The sequence below is a fragment of the Triturus cristatus genome, chromosome 7 (assembly GCF_964204655.1).
Source record: "Triturus cristatus chromosome 7, aTriCri1.1, whole genome shotgun sequence".
NCBI lineage: Eukaryota > Metazoa > Chordata > Amphibia > Caudata > Salamandridae > Triturus > Triturus cristatus.
This window is the reverse complement of record NC_140590.1, coordinates 1,162,900,418-1,162,922,120: the sequence shown is the minus strand read 5'-3', so window position 1 is coordinate 1,162,922,120 and position 21,703 is coordinate 1,162,900,418. Positions and strand designations below refer to the sequence as shown.

General features: G+C 44.3%; 1 protein-coding gene across 6 annotated transcripts in view; it reads left to right on the top strand.

Annotated features, from left to right (window-relative positions):
* Positions 1-20,392, top strand: part of RNF25 (ring finger protein 25) — a 158,436-nt gene extending 138,044 nt beyond the window's left edge. For all 6 annotated transcript variants that reach the window (XM_085618416.1, XM_085618417.1, XM_085618420.1 and 3 more), the window contains one exon: positions 19,544-20,392. In XM_085618416.1, the coding sequence (XP_085474542.1) occupies positions 19,544-20,323 (780 nt within the window). In that variant the 3' untranslated portion in view covers positions 20,324-20,392. The remainder of the gene's footprint in view (positions 1-19,543) is intronic.
* The last annotated feature ends 1,311 nt before the right edge of the window (positions 20,393-21,703 follow it).

Below are 21,703 nucleotides of genomic sequence, written 5' to 3'. Positions count from 1 at the left end.
AAGGGTCACTTTATCAGATAGCTTTAGAGGACTGCCGGATGATGCATGCGGGTGTGTGGGGAGTGGATCCTCTAGGGAGGGTAAAAAAGGTTTTTCATTCATGACGTTCCTCTGCCCGACTTTTTCGTCAATACTGGCATTCCTAGACACCTTCAAGGTATAAATATACCAGTACTTGCCCTGGCAAATTGCGGTTCCCAAAGGATTCCATCCAACACAGACTACGCGGTTCGCCACGGCAAGTTCGGAAGGAGATAGAGTTCCAGCCTGATGCACTGACCTGACGCTGCCATCCTCCTCGCAGAGAATCCAGCTCCAGTGCTCTCTGACTTCCCTTGCGGGGGGGGGGGGGGGGGGGTTAGACTATCGAGTCCAGTGAAGAGATTCCAACCTCTCTCATTGTAAGGTATGGAGCTGACTAGAACTTAGAGAAACTTTTGGCAACTCTTGGCTAAACTAAAATATAGCTAGCTATACTTTAGAAATGACACCTACTTCAAACCTCGTACTGCACTTAGGTTAGGTACACTGGAGTAGAACAATTTAGAAGCATCCGATGAGTATCCCATTTTAGCTTATGTTATTTATGTATGTATTTTGATTAATATGTCATAGCTACAAACCATGCTATTGCAGTATTATTTTATATTACTGCTAACCTCGCACATATTGTACTTCGCAGTCTGTCTTACGATTGTTCCAATTCATATCTCTTGCATGAGAAATAACTGTTCAATAAACCCTTTTATTGAAACACCCGTCTCTCTATTTCTATGCAACTCTGTAGAAACGAAGCATGCACGATTGACTGAGTGAAACTTATCTATTGTTTCCACGATTCTGAGACTGTTCCGATTCTAAAAGGAAACAAAGTTGTCATGTTTATGCGGTTGTCAGAGACTAATCCCTTTTTGTATATTCGAGAAGTTGCTAGTGACCTCTGAGTTAGCTGGCACACACAAGTAATAAAGTTTAATATACTCGCTAGAGACACAGTGACCTTAGTCCTTTGTCAAATCTATAGTGTATGTTATTCCAATGCACAGAGCCTATCGGGGATATAGGAACTACACTTCATGGCGCCAACGGTTTGGTAAGGCACTAATTTAAGGCTAGATACTGAAGTAACTCGGTTGTGCTTTTCTCAGAGACCCCTACTCCTAAAACTCCACAAGACGTCTGGAGTGGGTAGGGATAATATCCGCCATAGCGGAGTAGGACAAAAGTCCTATGTATTAGCTGTTTGGTTTTGTTCAACGTTGAAGGATACAGTGTTCCAAAATATTGTGCACCTTATCTTTGTTCCCTTGAAACTTGCTCTGCATTTTTCATTAGACAATGTTCCACCACGGTGACGTTGTCGTTGGAAACGGTACAGCTGCGGCTGACGTTACAGGTTTTAATGAAAACGAAGCAGGTGTTATACACCTCCCACCAAATTTAAGGAGAGCCATCACTCTAAAACGTATAAAACATGGTCTAACACCAAGAGGTGGTAGAGCAGTTTTTGTGATAGAGGCACATGAATCTCACCAGACAGAGGTAGTCTACTCATTGATAGTATTCCCAGAATCAAATCCAGTAACACATCTGTTTCACTTCTACAAAGAAGATGAACCACCTGAGAAATATATTCCTTTCGAGGATATTGAAATTCCACTCGCATACCAGGAGCATGAGCTCTGGTTTAAAGGCGCCCTAAAACATTACAATTACATTACCAGGCTCGGTCCACTAGGTAGACCAAGAGCAACATGGCCGATTTTAGCCAGCTACACACCGCATCCTGACATTGACGAAATGTCAGATGTAGATTTACTTGCTCAACTCCAGGGGTTAATCAAGATTTATAGACAATCGGTTCAATATGTCATGTGGACTTTCACAGTCCAACCACCATTAATCATTCAAAATCCAGCCCCTCATCAGGGGAATACATTAAAAATTACTCCAGACTTTACACTCAGTCATGGGTAAATTACCCGCAAAACGTAAACCAATTCCATTCTGGTTAGCTCCAAAAATTACTCCAATCGAAGCAGTATTTCCTAATACTACCCCTTTTGAAAAGCACAGAATTTTAACAATTTGTTTACCAATGGGGATCATACCACATCTGGAAGACTGCACCTCTTGGGGCACAGTCTTTGCTGCTATCCACACAAAAACACATTGTGTTCCGTCAATGGCGGTAATACCTAATGTCCTGAAACAGATTCAAAACGAATACGGGGCAGAGCCTGCTCTGAATTTAGGTATGAAGTTACTTAAAAATTTCGACCATGTGTCCGCAAAAGTATTATCTAATATTAAAGGAGAAGCAGCATCAGTGGCGATCCGCCAGAAACTAAGGGAATTTGATGTAACAGAACAACCTCAAGAACTAGCCAGAATAATTGAAAAATCCTATGAGGAATTAGGCAGAGACAGTCTGGGAGGGAAACCAGTAAAACCACAACTGTCTGAAATTCCTGAAAAGGTCTTTTCTAAAAACCCTCCTACCTCTTCTAAAAAGAAGTGGGAAAATAGCAAACAGAATTCCAAAGAGAAGCTTTCTCATTCCAGAGGCAGGTCTCCTCCACAGAAGGAGCCCTCTGAAAGGAGGTACAACCTCAGGAATAGGGATAATTTGAGAGAACCTGATAGATATCAAGATAATGATACATGTCACTCTTGTACCTTTCAGATATCGTCAGACATCCGAAAGAAGAGGACGTTCAGAAAACAAGGAAGAACGCATGAAGTCCTAAGACGATCAACACGTTCAGAAAAATAAAGCAAAACCTCAATTCTCCAAGAACAAGCATTTGCAATGCAAAAGGTCTCGCATTTAGGAGAGATTAAGCTATTGGCATTGTAAATGACAATGCCTTTTATGTATGTTTTAAAAACGACCACGTAAATAAAAGCCATTGCCATTTACAATGCCAGTAGCTCAAACTCTCACAACTGCGAGACCTGTTGCATTGCAAATGCTTGTTTACTGGAAGCCAGTGGAGAAACCTCAGACTGGGGCCTGATAGAGATCTCGATGGAAGATTTCAAATGAGTCTAGCAGCCGTGTTCTGAAGGATCTGAAGTTTAGAAAATAGTCTTCATTTAGGGAGGCTAATAAGGCGTTCCCATAGTCCAGACGACTTGCAATAAGACCCTGCACCAATGGTTTCCTGGATTCAATAGGGATCCATTTAAAGATTTTGCATAATTTCCGCAGAATCCCATAGCACGTGCCAATTGCAAGATTTATGTGATTTTCCATTGACAACTTGTTGTCAATTGTTATTCCAAGATTGCGCACTGCTTGTTTAGGGGATGGGCATGGGCCCAGTGCCTAGGGCCACCAATCGTTGGACCAATACTCTTCGGCCCTGCCAAACAGGATGATCTCTGTCTTGCTGCTGTTGAGCTGTAGTTTGTTATTGCCCATCCAGTTGTTAATATGGATCATGCAATTTTTAAACCGGGTCATTGTGTCTGTAGGGTGAGGACCAAACGTGATCAACAGCTGAGTGTCATCAGCGTATGACACTGCCTCAAAACCATAGGACCTGATTACCCTGGCCAAAGGTGTTAAATAAAGGTTGAAAAGCATGGGGCTCAAGATAGAGCCCTGAGGGACTCCTATACTTACAGTCCTGCTACAAGAGGCCAGGGGACCTATATGTACTGTGGTTGTACGATTCAGTAGGTAGTTTTTGAACCAGTCTAGGGCCTTTCCCGTGACTCCCACCTCCCAGAGCCGTTGTTCTAAAATGCTATGGGAGATGGTGTCAAATGCGGCTGACAAATCCAGAAGGACCAGCATGGCAGATTCCTTGTTATCCAGGGCCAGCCTGATGTTGTCAACCACCTCTACCACTGCTGTTTCGGTACTACGTGCCAACCGGAACCCTGATTGCGATGGGTCAAGAAATCTGTGGTTTTCCAAGTGGGCAGTGAGTTGTTTGTTAACCAGGAACTCAAGCACCTTCCCGAAATAAGGCAGCAGCGAAATAGGACAGTAGTTGCCTGGTACCCTTGGGTCTGAAGTGGGCTTTTTCAAAATCAGCTTGACTTGAGCTGTTTTCCATTTGGTCGGGACCATGGCTTGATCTAATGACATGTTGAATATCTCTGTGAGTTTGGTGATTAAGAGTGGTGCTATGTTTATGCAGGAACGGGGTGGGAGAGGGTCTGCTGGGGAGCCTGATTTGATCTTTGTTAGGCCTACGGAGACTTCTTCTCAATTAACAGCTTTAAATTCCAACAATAAAGGCAAGGTGGAATGGCTATTAATGGCCGGAAGAGAGTCTACGTTATTGATGTCGTGTTGAGGGAAAGACCTATATGAGGAACAACTTGAATACTGATTTGCAGTAGGTAGGCCCTTGTCCAAGTCCCTGATGAAAAAAAAAAAAACAAGTTAAAACTTTTAGTCAAACAAGGACCAACAAAAGCGTGAGACCAGACTCAGGGCGTCCAGATAACTCTCAAGCCAAGAATGCATTGATTTGGGAGGGCTGAGGTTGGGGTCGCACCCCAAACACCCCCTGAAGTTATACCACTGCTAAGATGGTATTTCAGTGGGCATGTTGACTCAGAGAAATATATTGTGACAAACGTCCGAGTGTCAAGTATGTAACAGCTGATGGAAGGAGTGGATTCCAAGGCACATTCTGGGTGGGGATAAGGATGCTGTTTACAATCTGCATTAGAACATTGGAATGCTGAGAGCTCCACTGAAGTCAGTGGAGTGGCTGGAGGCCAATAATGGCTGGTAAAGACCTTCTGCTCTAACATACCAATGTTTGTCATTCTATTTCAGCCTTTTTAATTTAGAACATTCCACCCATTGTAGAACATTCCACCCATTGTGGGTGGAATGTTTTAATATCATTATAGCTCTTCCGCTTCTGGCTATGATTGTTAAAGGCCCTCTTCTTCATAATGGATTTGGGGCCTTTAAAAGCCATTGTTGCCCTTTGCAGGGGGTTTTAATGGTTAGCTACAGCGATTCTCTATCATAGTAATATTGGTTAAGGATCCTTGCTATAGGAAAGAGGTAGACATGGTTTGCAGTAATAAAAAAAAATACTATTTGGTGTTTTTATAAAGTGCTCAAAATCCAGACTGGCGTCTCAGTACGCGGTAACAGCTGGGTTGAAGTGGGGGATTTTTTAGCACCAATTCAATAGTGTAATGTGGAGAGGAGTGATAACAGATCACCACCGCTAGACTGGTGGAGACCATCCTACAAACACCTATTATCTGAGTTTCTAGATGGCGGTGCCCTTGAGAAAAGGGTCTTTGTTCGACCAATAGGGCGACGTTCACAAACATAGCAACGTATTGGTTTTTTTTCTGAACATATATTAACTTGACTTTCTTAAGAAATATTTATAACACATTCCTTCTCTTCAACATAGCTGCTTCATCTAAGGGAAAGTAATATTTCAATGAAACAAGACATTTAGTCACTATTTGTTTAATGTCTTTGAGAAATGGCAACATTTCCTCAAATAATAATAATTAAAAAAACACATCAAGGCACGATGTGAGGTGGATGACCAGAAAGATGTGTTGCTTGGCATCGCCTGAATACCTCCCTTCCCTGGGAACAGCGCAGTCTTCTTGGAAGAAAAGTATTGTGCAAACATCAGAATTAGCTGTGCCAAGCCATGAAGGACAGACAGACAGTGTTTCAAGGGCAGGGAAGGATGCTGGTTTCAGCTTCCAAGCTTCTACTGGGTGGTTTTGCATGTGCTAAAGGGCAATGATGACCAACAAGGCATGGATACTGAAGATCATGGACACTGAAGGCCGTGGACACTGAAGACCGTGGACCGGGGACACTAAATATTTCTGTTGGAAAGTTATTTTCCCCCTCCCTTTGTTCTCTCCCCCAGCCTCCCCTGCCACAGACGCACCGGGTCTCTTCACTGCACCCGCTGCACACTGGCATTACACTGCGGCACACAGCAGCCGGAGCCCGCGTTTCTAAGGGTGGTGTCGGAACCCCCGCAACTGCAATGTGTAACGCAGCACTGTGCCCTCTGGCACACAACTCCCTTGTTTACTTACCCCTCACGTGCCTGCGTCCTTGGGGGTGTCGCGGTGCATTCAGTCAGCTTTGTGCAAATGATGCACACGAATACAGGGCTGCAGTGCAGATGCAAGAAGTAAGTTTACCAGAAAAACACCCTGGCCCCCAAAATAAGCGAGGGGACTGGCAGTGCCAGAAGGGAACCAACTTGCAACTCTCTTGTAAGGAAGAGTAACTTTTTTTTTTTTTTTTCAGGCCCTTTCTTTCATCGGGGTTTCTGATTGGGCAGCAAGAAAGTCAATCTGTGTAATGGGCGGGCCAAGTCGGAGGCGGGCTTTGGGAAGTCTGGGGGCTGTAGTTGGGAGGATCACATGAAGAAACGTGATACCTTGTCGGACTGTGACTAGATAATGTTCTCTCGGTTGCGCAAGTCACCACCACCCAACCTTTGGGCAAACAGTGCCTCGCGCAGCTCTAAAACTGAATTACTTACTAAGCTCCCATAACAGCCAGTAATACACACTCTAACAAGCGCTCGCCATGACGTATACTTTTGGCTTTTTTGCCCTTCCCACTTGGCCTCGCCTGCTTTCCTTCTGAAGTAAAAGGTTTCTTATCTTTATGGGGCCATGTGTTTGGCCCCATAAAGATAAGAAACCTTTTACTTCAGAAGGAAAGCAGGCGAGGCAGTCCACGTGGGATGGCAGAAAAAGCCGAACGAAAACGTCACAACCAAATCTTTTCCAATGGCTCGCCACCGTTTAGCATAAACGGTGACACCAGCCAATGGAAAAGAGGGGCGGGGCTTAATGCCCTTTACACAAAATACCCCAAATCATTAAAACTTGCCAACGAGACTGCGCATGTGCACAGCCTACGCCAGGCAAGACCTAAGAAGGTAGAACCCAACTCAGGAACGGAGAATGGGCCCAGACCATGCTGGACAGTGCAGCAGAAGTTACAATAGCTCGCCAGAACCTGAAGGGACTTCTGGAGACAGTGGACTTGAATGAAGACCTACAAGTTGAGACTGTTGACACGAGGGTTAGTTCTCCACATAGGTTATATGAAATAACACTCCGGATGGGGGGAGACCTACCAAGAAAAGTTAAAGCACTCTTTTGGGAGCATCTTTCAAAGAGTTATGATATACTTCTAGCAGAACAGGACTGGCCACCAGAGTTTGTCAGGGAGTGCCCACATGGCGAGGACATAATTATGCCTGCCTTCTCCAACCATGTTCCAATTCATCTAAAATATACATTAGCCAGGAAATGGGCAGTAGCTCAATTCCCAGCATTATATAAAAATCATGTAGGATGGGATGAGGATTCACCTCACCATAAAATCCAGTTAAAAAATCAACCAACTGCACAAAGGCAGTACCCAGTTAAGCAAGAAGCTAAAAAACAGGTCAGGGAGATTTTAGATCAACTTGAATATCAGGGGGTGATTGAAACATGCACCTCATCAATGAACAATCCTTTGTTTCCTGTCTCCAAACCAGACAATACATATTGTCTTGTTATGGATTCCTGACACTTAAATTCTTGTTGCAAAACATTTGGAGTGCAAAATGAACATAGTACAGCATTAATGAATAACATTGTGCGTAAAAAATATAAAACCACATTAGACACTTCAAATGGTTTCTTTTGTCAAAATATTGCACCAGAAAGCAGATATTTGACCGCTTTCTCAATAATGGGGGCCCAGCGTCAATTTTGTCGACTGCCCCAGGCATTCAAAAACAGCCCGGGGTTATTTTCAGCAAGGGTTACAGAGTTACTACAATCTTATGATAACGAGGCATTGTCATATGTCGATGATATATATGTGACAGACGATGACCTGGATAGGCACTTGAATAGGGTGAGCACCATAATATTGGGCTTCGCCTCAGAGGGTTACAAATTCAACTTTAAAACGTCAAGAATTGCCCACCTCAAAACAAAAAAAAAAATGTGCCCACCTCAACGTCCTTTTTCTGGGATATAAACTATCAAGTGAAGGCAAAAGCCTGGCAGCCAACTTTTTAGAAAAGTGTGCGCTGCTCCAACCGCCAAAAACGCTAGGTTTCCTGAATTTTGGAAGAACTTACATTTTAAATTGCGCAGATAGGGTTAAACCTCTCTACGAATTAATCAAACCTGATTTTAACCCCTTCAGCGCGGCGCGGATTTCCGCGCCACGCTGAAGGTTCCGTGCGCGGGCGGGGCCATGACGGAACGGTTCCGTCATAAGCACAGCCCAACCGACGTGCATGACGGAACCGTTCCGTCATGCGCGTCGAACGGGTTAAAATCACTCATTGGACACAAACACACACAAATTTTGCGTTCACTCCAAACAGACATGTTAGCAACGAAATACTTGCAAACGCGCGTAAACGTACGCAACTTAGTGATCCGAATAATTCCGGGTCAATGCGGATTCACCTATTCAACTTTTAACGAAGGTGAAAAAGTACCAATTGCATACAAATCCCACTTGTGTACTCCAGCAGAAATGAAATTCACTTCTATAGAAAAAAATTCTGACAACAGTTCAAACCGCTGTAGCAAAAGAAGGAGCCCTAGCACAGGGGAAAAGCATTATGGTTGTGACTCCTGTACCAGCCCTAGAGGCAGTTACAAAGGCTAGCATTCCAAATGCAAAAGCTTTACATCCGAGATGGATACAATGGGTTAATTCTCTTGCTGCAACTGATGTTGAATACGTGTTTGATCCATATTTAAAAACACAAGCATTCCTGCAAGGTGAACATGAATGTCCTCTGCCTACTGAAATTCTCCCTCTTGACCAGTACGAATTTATAATTTATACTGACGGATCTGCACAGCCTGCTACGGGAAGTAAACAAGCTTACAGTGCAGCGTTTGCTATCGTTAAAGGTCGCATGCGAGATGGCAAATTCAGACCAATGGTCACAAATACCCAATCTCTAGGAGATTGTACAGCTCAGCGAGCTGAACTACAAGCATTTAAGATGGCACTTGAAAATACAGATCGCGAATTCCCCACACTGATAGTGTGCAATTCTTTTTACTGTGTTCAATCATACAATGAATATTTACAGAATTGTTCCAGAATGGTTTCAAAGATGCAAAAGGTGGCACAATCAAGCGCAAATTGCTTTGGGAACAAGTAGTTCAGTTGCGAAACAGTGTACAGAACACTCATGTGATACGCTGAGTCACTAACGTGATGGCGTTCACGTTGAAGGGAATTCATTGGCCTATGAAGCCGCGAAAGGGGCTGTGCATACGGCTTCCGTAGCTGCAATCAATCACTTGTTCAAAAATGAAAATAGACAGCAAAATAATGCTGGCTGTCAATGCATCAAGCAAAGGTAGTGGTGCGGCATTACCTAAAATGTTTCCACTCATATATAATTGATGCGAATGGCGTTCTGTTTGCTCGAATCCCTGGAGTGGGTGATAGAGTAATTCCAAACAGGGAACGTAGAGCAGCTTTGATTTACGGATATGTTTTTAGCTTATTTTAGCAAACCCATGTGATACTGTTTTAAGATATGTTTAGAACGTTTAGGATTTAGTAACGTCGTTCATACAAAACTGGAGTGGCTGTTGTGTGCAGATTTAGATTCCGTATATAGGTTTCCCGATTTATGCCCTTATATAGGTACAATTCTCATTGCCCTTATTTGGACATAGAAATCCGGCCCTTATTTAGACATTGTCCTTAGAAACCAAATACAGGCATGGCCACCTACATCCATCCATCCAGGTCACAACAAATTCTTGGAAAACCAGACCCTTAAGCCTTTAGGAATTTCCCTCCGCTTGAATATTGATTTCTCCAAGAATTCATTAAGTATGCATGAACATCTATTTCCTTAGGGGTTCATTCATGACGTTCCTCTGCCCGACTTTTACGTCAATACTGGCATTCCTAGACACCCTCAAGGTATAAATATACCAGCACTTGCCCTGGCAAATTGCGGTTCCCGGAGGATTCGATCCAACCCAGACTACGCGGTTCGCCACGGCAAGTTCGGAAGGAGATAGAGTTCCAGCCTGATGCACTGACCTGACGCTGCCATCCTCCTCACAGAGAATCCAGCTCCAGTGCTCTCTGACTTCCCTTGCGGGGGGGGGGTTAGACTATCGCGTCCAGAAAAGAGATTCCAACCTCTCTCATTCTAAGGTATGGAGCTGACTAGAACTTAGAGTAACTTTTGGCAACTCTTGGCTAAACTAAAATATAGCTAGCTATACTTTAGAAATGGCACCTACTTCAAAGCTCGTACTGCACTTAGGTTAGGTACACTGGAGTAGAACAATTTAGAAGCATCAGATGAGTATCACATTTTAGCATATGTTATTTATGTATGTATTTTGATTAATATATGTCATAGCTACAAACCATGCTATTGCAGTATTATTTTATCTTACTGCGAACCTCGTACATATTGTACTTCGCAGTCTGTCTTACGATTGTAGCAATTCATATCTCTTGCATGAGAATTAAGACTATTCCATAAACCCTTTTATTGAAATGCCCGTCTCTCTATTTCTGTGCAACTCTGTAGAAACTAAGCATGCATGATTGACTGAGTGAAACTGTTATGTATTGTTTCCACGATTCTGAGACTGTTCCGATTCTAAAAGGAAAAAAAGTTGTCATGTTTATGCAGTTGTCAGAGACTAATCCCTTCTTGTATATTCAAGAAGTTTCTAGTGACCTCTGAGTTAGCTGGCACACACAAGTAATTAAGTTTAATATACTCGATAAAGACATACTGACCTTAGTCCTATGTCAAATCTATAGTGTATCTTATTCCAATTCGCAGAGATATAGGAACTACACTACAGTAGCTGCTCACCCAAGATGAGCAGTAATCCGTGTGCAAGCAGAAAAGATTGCCTGTTCCACACTCAGGTGACAGTCTCCCTTTTTCACACACTGGGGTTCATAATATATGTCTCAAAATTACACCTAGAACTTCTGCAAATACTACCCTTTCTAGGGTGAATACTCAATTTAAAACAGGGAAAGATTTCCCCAGGCCACAAAGAAAATAAGAAAATAAGCTTTCCAACAGATGCTACCTCTTTTTTAGCCACTCCGTGGCATTCCATTACACACTGGTATGCGCTTGCTAGGCATGATGGCATTTTACATTATCATCGTGCCTCATGCACAGCTACATGTGTGTGTATTTCAGGAGTGTCTCTTAGACAATGATCACAATCGCAGAGTCATATGGAAGATCTACTGATGGTAAGGGCAAAAACCGATTGCTCTCTGCAGTGGTGGAACTGCAACAACCTACTTCAGTGCAGGCCTTTCCTAGACCCCATTACGTAAGTAACAATTACTACAGGCTCTTACCTAACCGGTAGGGGGGGGGGGGCATATCTGAACAGTAGGACAGTGCAAGGTCTGTGAAGGCCTCACCTCAAAGGCCTCCACATCAATCACTTGCAGCTGTTAGCCATTCAACTAGCTTTGAAAGTATTTCTCTTGCAAAATCAAGGCATGACATTTCTAGTACGAACAGATAACATTACTGCCATTTTCCACCTGAAGAAGGAGGGAGGTACTCACCCTCTGTTTCTGTCAACACTTGTTCAACAGATCTGACACTGAGCCATACATCATCAGGTTCATCTCCTAGCGGAGAATCGGCCAGGAGTGGACAATGACTATGCAGACCTACTCAGCAGGGGGCAACAACTAGTCCATGAGTGGGAACTCCATATGCAAGTTTTGTTCCCTTACTTCAGTAGGTGGTGCGCACCAGACAAAGATCTGGTTGTCACAGCAAACAAAACAAAATGCTGAAACTTCGCCAGCAGGACCCCACACCACCAATCTCTGGGGAATGTTCTGTGGATCAATTGGTCAGGGGTCTTTGCCTACGCTTTCCCACCTCTCCCTCTAACTCTGGTCAAGAAACTCAGGTAAACATTTCTTAATTTAATCCTGGTGGCAACAACATGGGCCAGACAACCATGGTTCTCTGCCCTACTCGAAATGTCAGTTGTTTCACAGGAGAAGCTCCCCAACATGCTGGACCTTCTCCCACAAGGCCACAGGAAGGTCAGAAACTCTGACCCCAAACAGGTCAATGTAGCTGTTTGGCTCCTGAGGTCACAGAGTTTGAGTACCTTGGGTTGCTGCAAGAGTGTATGGATATAGTTAAGGAGTTGCGCAGACCTGCACTGCGCAGTTGTCCTGCTAAATGGGAATGTTTTGTGCAATACTGAACCTAAAACATCATCGGCACACTCCACCCCCTTGTGCGGGATCTCCTTGCTTAACTCCTTCACTTGCAGAAGTCCGGATTAGTATATACCTCCATTAGGTTACTTCTAGCTGCAATTGCAGCATACATGCAAACATTATTCTCTCTTTAAAATTCTAGTTATCATGGCCTTCATGAAAGTTCTTGAAAGGTGTATCCCACATAGGACACTTCCGCCTCTTCATGGAACCTCAATAGTGTCCTCACCAGACTCCTTGATGCACCCTTCAAGCCCTAGCATGCATGCTGTCTTCAATTGGTTTCTTGGACTGTCGCCTTTCTAATTGTAATTACTTCTCTTAGGTGCATTATTGAATTGCAAGACCTCACACTTCAGAAGCCCTTATACAGATTCACATAGATAAAGTGGTCCTCAGAACTAACTTCAAAATGTTACAGAAGATGGTCTCTGCCTTCCACCTTAATCAATCTATTGAGCTCCCAGTCTTTTTCCCACAACTTGACTTGGTTCCTAAAAGAGCACTCCAGACTCTGAATGTTAAATTTCCTCTTATGTATTACATTGATCAAACCAAAGGCTTCCCTAAGACACAACGGTTGATTGTGGCTTTCTCCAAACCACATAAAGGACTATATCAAAATCGGGAATTTCCAGGTGGGTAGGCAGGTGCATCGAAAACCTGTTATATTAAAGATTCAAGAGCCCTACCCCGGATCTCATTCCACCTTGAAACTGGGTGCGACTAGGGCTTTTGTAAGAAACATTCCTATTGCAGATATTTGTAGATCTACCACTTGGTGTACTCCACACGTTTGCAAAACATTACTGTGTAGACGGGTTTTCAAAGGAACAAGCAAGGGTCAGTCTAGTTGTCCTTAAGACTTTGTTTCAAACTTCTGCTTCATCCACTCTTTAACCACTGCTTACAGAAGACTGCTTTTCAGTCTATGCACAGCATGTGTATCTACAGTCCCACAGGAGACGAACAAAATGTTACTTACCATACCATGTTCTCAGCACCAAAGGGAACTCCATGTCCCAGGGAGCATTGTGCGGCCTTGAGAAAGGGCTTTCCCAGGACTGCATCACCAACGTGCATAAAGTGCTCCCTAGACTCCTGTAGCACGGGCTGAGCCTAGGCTAAGGGTGGGCCTGTCCTGTGCTCCTCAGCGCCAGTAAGAGGCAGGGCTCCCCCTTGGCCCCGTGGCTGGATGCTGCTTGGAAGATTCAACATTACATTCAAGTACTTTTGCTTATTGGGCGCTGCTTGCACTTCTCTATTAGGCCCTTTGTTGTACTCTTATGCCCCATATAAAATGCTACAACATCTTGTGTGGCAGACACTGGGTTGGGCCTTTCTTTTCAGCTGCCTCTACTTATTGCAGTTGTAATTTAGGTACCAACTCTTCTTCACCCTCTTACACTGCCTCTATTTATTTCTGTTCACACAAAATGGGGAAGAGGAAAGCTTTAGGGGCGAAAACAACTATAGTGGGCACCAGGAGTATGAAACTGACTGAGACAATCACAAATTACCTTACTTCTGTAATGGGTGTGCTGACCTCAGAGATAGCCTGTAGATGAAAGGATTGGGTCTCACAGCACCAGTCGCTCATACCCCTGTGGATCCTAGAACCATTACTGTCACAGCGGAACATGAGTGCTATCCCTGCTTCTGAATTAAGGGCCTTAAGGGGTAACACTTCAACTCTGGACTCACACTGGCAAAGAAATCCTCTCCATCACGGGACCAGCACCCCCGCCTGGTACCATTAATGGAGACAGAGGTTAGGCTTGTCAGTTTAATTACCCCAGCCCCAAAGAGGAAAAAGAAAAAAGGGTCTGTGACGAAGCAGAAAGTCATGGTCAGGCCTCAGAGCCCACATTATGCTGCATTTCATCTACAAGATTAAGGATTACCGACATGGATAATGTTTCTCAACCAAAGACTATGTCAGTGGGTTGGCCCTAAACATTGTACAGAGAAAAGCCATGGATCTATGTTCTGACTTCTTACACAAGGTGGAATTAATCGGGACTGATTTTTGCCACAAGGTAGATGATAAACTGAGGACTATAGTTGAAACTGTTTCTTTGTTGAGCACACAGTCCATACCTGCTACTATACAGGAAATAAGACTCGCGCTGTATGGAAACACTTGTGCGCCCTGCCTAGGACCTAACTATAAATGCAACTCACAGAAGAATGATTCCACTAGAAAGGAAAAATAGCTCTGTCTTTTACTTCTGGTGATTCTCAAAATCACCCTGCTGACTATATTGGTAACCCGAAAATTGCAATGTAGCACTGATATTCTGAACCTCCCCCTTGGCTGTACACCATATGTCATTGTTTTAGAAAACGTTCTAGGTATAACTAGCTGCTTATCTCTAAAACATAAAGTGGTACATTGGATTAAACTCCACATTAGGCCCTCATGTATGTTGATCTTCACACCCCGATTCTGCTAGTAATAAGGGTGGGTTGGGTTGGACCAACCGAGATTGTTTATAATATGTAACGTGTTGTAGTTCATATTAGACGCCCCTCACTAGTGTAAACTTTGTTACATAACCTGTACAGCTTAAATCTACTGAAAGGTGGTATGCGCCCTTGGTTATTTCTACAGACCGTTTAGTCCCTAATGTCTGGATCCTCGGATACCAAATAGGGGATGTGATACCCGGTGAGGAGGGTGTGGTGGGGCTACACATTTATACTATTCCCACATCAGATTGTTTTATGCCGCTTGAGGGGCTAAGCTTCAATAGCTGACAAATATGCCCTACCAATGCTGTACACCAAATTCCATCTCCTGACACTACCTTCACGCCGGCCACCAAGACTAGAGCTAGTAACGATCTGTCTTGTGTTTCTACAGATGGCACTCTTTTCACATTGTGGAATACCTATGGCGCTTGATTTAAACTACATAATGATGACTGGTTATCTTTTATGAGAAAGTTCAGTATCGTTTGTTGTCAGAAGACTTGGATGAGGGAAGAATTTTACAATGTTGGTTATTATGGTTTCTTCAAGTATGCAACCCCTTCTAATGTAGGTAGAGCAAAAGGGGGTCTAGCAACATTTATATCGGTTAACCTCACAATGATTCGTGTGGAAAAGGTGTGGTCTTCCTTTTTTGGGGGGGATTATCCACTGTACTTTGGAGTCCACTTTTGACGTTTTGCTGATAAGTTATTAGTATTATATTTTTTAATTATAATGCAGGAGGGACCTTTTGGTGAGATTGAAATCTTTTTAGAACTTTTCTTTAAGTCCAGCCCGCGAACAGTCTATTTGATCTGGGGAGGGGGATTCAATGTAACAGCCTGAAAGTTTAACGGTCAGCGTCTATGTGACTTTACAGTCCAGGGTCTCTCCACCATGTTGCCTGAGAACCAATACCTGTTTATTACCATAAACTTTAAACGGACTATCTCAGAATGGCCACCCAATTGCAGTAACCAGCTAATTGGACTATGGACATAAGAAATACCATAAAGGGACCTGCAGAGCTGTTACGTTATGTGCATTTGTAAAGTGCAGCATCACCGCAAGGGTATCTTGTGTATGAGCATGTGTGTTTGCGCCCAGGCCTGCCTGTGGTGTTTTGGTAAATTGAAAAGCTGGGTCTTCAACTTCTTGCAGAATCCAAGAAGAGAGTAGAAGGCTCTGTTGTGGAATGGAAGTCGATTCCATGCTATAAGGGCAATGTAGAGAATGGCCGTAGTCTTGATGTGGTTCTTTGTATGCGTGAGATGTGTGTGAATAGAAGTCCTGCGGGGCATAGGTGACTGGGTTATTGGTGGAATGAGCTATGACTGTTGAGGTAGGTGGGACCCAAGTTTTGTAGTTCCTTGAATGTATGTGTGTGTGAGGATTTTTAAATAATCATGTATGTGTATCAGGAGCGAGTGAAGCTCCCTGAGGTGTGGTGTAATGTGAGTTCTGTGTGGGAGGCTGAGAATGAGTCTGGCTGCCAAGTTCTGAGTGGTTTGTAGTCTTCTAGCGAGTGCTTGGTGATGGTGGTGTAGAAGGTGTTTCTGGAGTCCAACTTGCTGGTGACTAGGGCATGAAAATCTTTCTAGTGTTGCTTGGGAGCCAATTGAAGTTCTTACTGCGCAACTTCAGGGCATAAAAACAGGATGCAGTGATCTCCAGTTTGCTATGAGTATTATTCTGAGGTTCCTAGCATGGGCGCTGAGTGGGGGAATGGGTCAGAGTTTGACTGCCAGTTTGAGTCCCATGGTGAGGTGTTCTTGCAGAAAATCAGTCTTGTCAGTGTTGAGCTTGCGACCGTTAACTTTCATCCGGTTAGTGGCTAAGATCATTTTGGAGAAGAACTTGTTTCTTTTGTTGGGGGTGTTTTCCGAGAGGGAGAGTATGAATTGTGTGTTGTCTGCATAGGAGAGGATGTTGATGTTTGTGTGCATGGTGGTGTCCATAGGGATCATGTATGCGTTGAAGAGGGTGGGGATGAGTGATGAACCTTGAGACACTCCACAGATGAGTTTGCGGACTTCCGAGGAGTAAGGTGAAAGGCTGACATTTTGTGTTCTGTCCATTAATTTAAAGCAGATCTAGCGGAGAGCAGGTCCTTCAATGTCAGTTTCATGCAGGCACCTGGTGAGAATGGGGTTTGAGACCATGTCAAATGTTGTAGAGAGGTCCTGGAGAATGAGGGTGCCATGTCTCCTCTGTCAAAGATCATACGGATGTCATCTGTGGTGGCGATAAGTGCTGTTTCTGTGCTATGGTTGGGCCCGAATCCAGACTTAGTGATGTCGAGGAGCAGATGGTTGCTGAGGTGGATGGTGAGGGGTCTGCTGATTAGTTTCTCTAAGACCTTTGCCGGGTATGGTAGAAGGGAGATGGGTCTGTACTTAGAAAGCGTGGCTGGTTCAACTTATGGGTTATTGAGCAGGGGCATGATGCTGGCATGTTTCCAGGTATCAAGCAATGTGGCTAATTTAATGGAGTCATTGAGGATGGGTGTTAGCGCTCCGCTGATCAGAAAGAGTCTTTTGGTGAAGGCTTGGTGGGGGCAAGGGCCATCTGAGTGGATGGTCTTCATGGTAGCCGTGATTTAGATGGTGATGACGGCGGGCCTCAAGGTCAGGATTCATTCATTGGCCGTTATACACGGTTGAGTTGCGAGGGTGACTGGGTCCAGTTGAGGATCAAAGATGCTGAATATGGAGATGAATCTGTTACGGAAGATTTCTGTGAGCTTGTTAAAAAGATCTTGTGAGGGGGTGATGTTGCTGGAGGCACCAGGTGACGTTGTGAAATCTTTTATGGTGAAGATTTCCTTACTGCTGTTAGTGCCGACATCAGTGGGATCTGCAAGAAGTGTGCGCTTGGTGTACCATATCTGCTGGTGGTCCCCTCTTAGGGCTGATTTGAAGATGTCTTTATCAGTGGTGTCTTATACACTCCAGTTGCTTGCAATGGCATTTCGTCAGCCTGAGTTATTCTGTGTACCAGATGGCCTGTAGTTGCCCTCTTGCCATTGGGTTGTGCTTGAAAGGAGCCAAGATGTTTGTGCATGCGGTGATCCAGCTGTTCAGGTTCTTGATGGCTTTTGGCATGTTCGTGGTGTGCCCGAGCCGGTGCGCAGAGAGGGTGGAAGCCCCTTCCCCTTCTGTGATTCTTTTCTATCTACAGCATGCATTTTCAGTGGAGCTACAGGATGAATATGCTTAAACCTGCGAGGGCGGTTCCAGGGCATAGTTGCTGGCTTGTCAACATCCGATGTTGCTGATTAAGGAGACAATCTGTTCCAATAGGTGTCAGGTGTTGTGGATGGGTTCAGTAACATGCTGGGTGAGGCCAAAGTTTGCAAGGTTTTCTAGAAGGGCCATACAGTCTGGGTCGGTGAGGACTTGAGGATGAAGGTGCTGGCAATGATGAGGGGTGCGACAAAGTGTGAGAGGTCGCAGGAGAAATTTGGTGCAGGATCCTGGTGTTCTCTGCCCAGGAAGAAATTGGCTGTGATGCACATACTGAGCATGAGGTGTCCATTTGTAGCTGGTGGTGGTGTTTCTGTAGGTGGTGCCGCTGATTGTATCTTTGAATATGATGGCGAATCCACCTCTGGTCTTCTGCTGACTGTCTTGCCTGGCAATCTTGTAGCCGGTGGGGATGGCTGTAGCAATGTCTTGTGCAGAGGATGAGTTTAACCGTGTTTCTGTGAGGAAGAGCAAGTCTGGAGCATGATCATGCATTGGCTCCCATATCTCAGTTGCGTGTTTGGTGAGCAAACCTGTGAGGAGCATGCATGAGAGTGTGGCATGGTGTTTGGATGGTTTTTGGTCTGTGTGAGTGGGTGTCTGGTTTGTGTGAGTGTATGGGGTGCTGTTGGTGCAAGAGTGGTAGGGCTAGGGTGTGGGAGAGTGCATGAAAACTTGCAGGAGGCGCATGTGAACTCTGCTTCTGTGTTGTGTGGTGCAATGCGACAAGCATCGGCCAGAGTTGAGAGCACAGAGCAGGGTGTCAGGGTAGTAGTGGGCACCAAGGTTCCTGGTGCTGGGTGCAGTTCAGGCAGGTACAGTCGCAGACGGACTTAGCCTTTGTGCTCCCATGTTGCAGGTGCTATTAAGTAGGTCCTGGGAGGAGCGCAGTGTGCCGAGGGTGGCAAACAAGTGATGTCACTTCCTGTGTAGATGAATGATGGGAAATCCATTGATGTCTTTTACTGTGCTGATGGATGATGAGAGATCCTGTGATGCCACACTCTGTGCTGATGGGTAATGGGAAAAGCTGCTCAAAGTTGACAGTATACTGAAAGCCATAAACGGCGTGCCTGTCCCTCACGCTTTCAGTTGAATTGGTATGGGGTGCATCCCAAAACTCCTTAACTTTCCCTTAGGGGTGTACAACTCGGAACACTTTCCACACGGGATCAAAACTTAGACAACACACTTCCAACCGTGCACGCTACACAGTGTAGTGTGCTACCCTAATATGCAAGCGCTTATGCTCCCCACAGAGATAGTAAGCACTATTTAAATGTTGCAGTACAATACAATGTTTGTGCTATACACTAGAGAAGATTAAGTCAGATTCTGACATGGTATAGTAACACAGTTGTGTGCTGTAGTACAGTAGGGCAAATGTGCGTTTTATACAGTACAGCAGAACAGTTGTACCTCTGCCATAATATGGTGGGGCTTCTCAATTGTGACTGTCCTAATACAATAGCTGTTATTTATTGGAATTTTGGATGACTTAAATAATTGTTATTTGCAGCTATGACTGACCTTTTCTCTTCAATTTCAGCCTTTAGTGGATGAAACCTCTAATGGTCTCGTAACCGGGGAAGGGCTCACAGAATCTGCGCTTACATCTGATAATGTTGATGTTGCCAAAGGAACGGTGTCTTCCGCCGACTGTGGACTGCCTTCCAAAGAACTGCCGGACAGTACCCCATGCACAAATCAAAAACATTCATACACCCTCAAAGATGACCATTGTCCTCCAACTGCCACATTGCGCAGCTCAACTTGGCCTTCTGGGAAGGCTGTTGATCAGTCAGACAAGGTTTTCACAACTAATGGACAACACAGGAGCTGGCCAAGAAATGCGAGGAGAGGGTTCAGAGGCCAATCGCGCTTTAGCAGGGCCCCACCCAATGCAATGCAAGAGGCAGGAATGGATGGATACAGCTACGTTCGAGGCCCACCAGTACCCAGAGAGTTCATACCAAATATTGACAAAAGAGGTCATGCTAATAGAGGTGGACATGGCAGAGCCCATTCATACTACGAAAGAAGAAGAGGCAGCCCAGGGCGTGACCAAGAAACACACAATGGAGCTACTTACAGTACTGCTGCAGACAAAACAGCAGAGCCACAAGGGGTGACCGAGAAAGAAAATGCTGCCCTTCCTTCTAATGAGTATCAGGAGAGGCGGCCTAGGGGAGGCCAGAATTACCGCCGAACTCGGGGAGATGGGAGGTGGGAGAGGCCAAGATTCAGGGGGCCGATCTTTCGTCCCCAAGGACATGTGCGAGGGAAGAGGGAATCCCCCACAGATCTAGAGTGCAAAGACCCTTCCTAGCAGCATGCACACTTACTGCACTAGCCCATATATTTTTGTGCAAAATAAAAAAATATGTTTACAAGCCTATCTCATTGCTCTATGTGACTGTTGTGACACAATATTGATTGATCTGTGTGCTTAGGCACCCCCCCCCCGCAGTTGTATGTTGGATTCCCTGTTTTGAATGCATGTTATCTTTGTTTTCTTTTTAGTTCAGAGATTTAGCTGTTTAGCCATATTGGAAATGATACTGCATCTAAAGTTCTCTATGATGGGACCATAGCATGATCATGGACTAGCTCTGTCTGTGACTGCCTGACATAATTTGTTATGCACCTATATCCCCCTGAGCCGTCTTGGCACTGGTATTAAAATTGCATGGCTAAAAAGTCCTTCATCTTTTCCCTCAAGATCTCAGGTGAACGTCTAATGTCTTGAAGCAGAGGATTCCATATTCTTGGAGCCTGTAACCCAAGAAAAAGCAACCCCCATTAGCGATCAGATGGAAAATAGTAGCAACTTGGTGCTATGTAAATTTCATACTGGTCCATGATGAGTAATTTTGTCAGCAAATGTTGTGGATCAAGCTAGTGCAGGCATTCAAAATTAAGGAAAGAAATTTTAACCTGACAAAGTCACTACTGGCAAGCCTATGCAGTGCTCCCTGGACTCTTAACCCTCAGAGGTCAGTCAGAGATTGTTAGGGAGACCTGCATTCAAGGCATTGCAGAAACCTAGTCTGGAGTTTATAGTTGCATCTCTATTGTGTCTCCAATAGGTTTGGAGAGGAGAGAGCATTGGTTTCAACTGTTTAAGTTGGTAACAGAAAATAAGTGATCAATCCTATGGTTAAAAGGAAGCATCAGAATCAAACTCTGTGCCAAGATTTTTAACCTTTGCACCTGAATCAAACCACCACCATTAAAAGTAGGAGTGTGTAAAAGATCAAAGGGTAAACTTACCCTACCACCAAAAAGTAGTGCCATGGTTCAAGCTGCTGGCAAGTTAAGTGACGTGCACATATAGTAGTTGCTGAATGCCTGTTTTAGGTCCATCATCAACCTCAAATAAGTATGGTAGCTATAGACAGCATATGATCAACTGTGTTCCTGATAGGGAAAACAAGTTATGCTCCATTTTGGACGTCACAGAATTACTGTCAAAGTGCCAACGGAAGGGAAGACAGTTAATCATATTCTGTCTATAGCTACGATTCTTATGTGTGGTTGATGTGGGTCTTTGGAGGACGTACGGCACCTTGACCACCTCCTCTCCACTTGTGTGTTAATAAATGTTTTTGTTCCAAACCTTTCTTTTTTTTTTTTTTGAAAACCTTTATTTAAAAATTCAGGACACAGCTATTCAGCCGACAGCCCGAAGGTTCGGCAGCATTGCAAA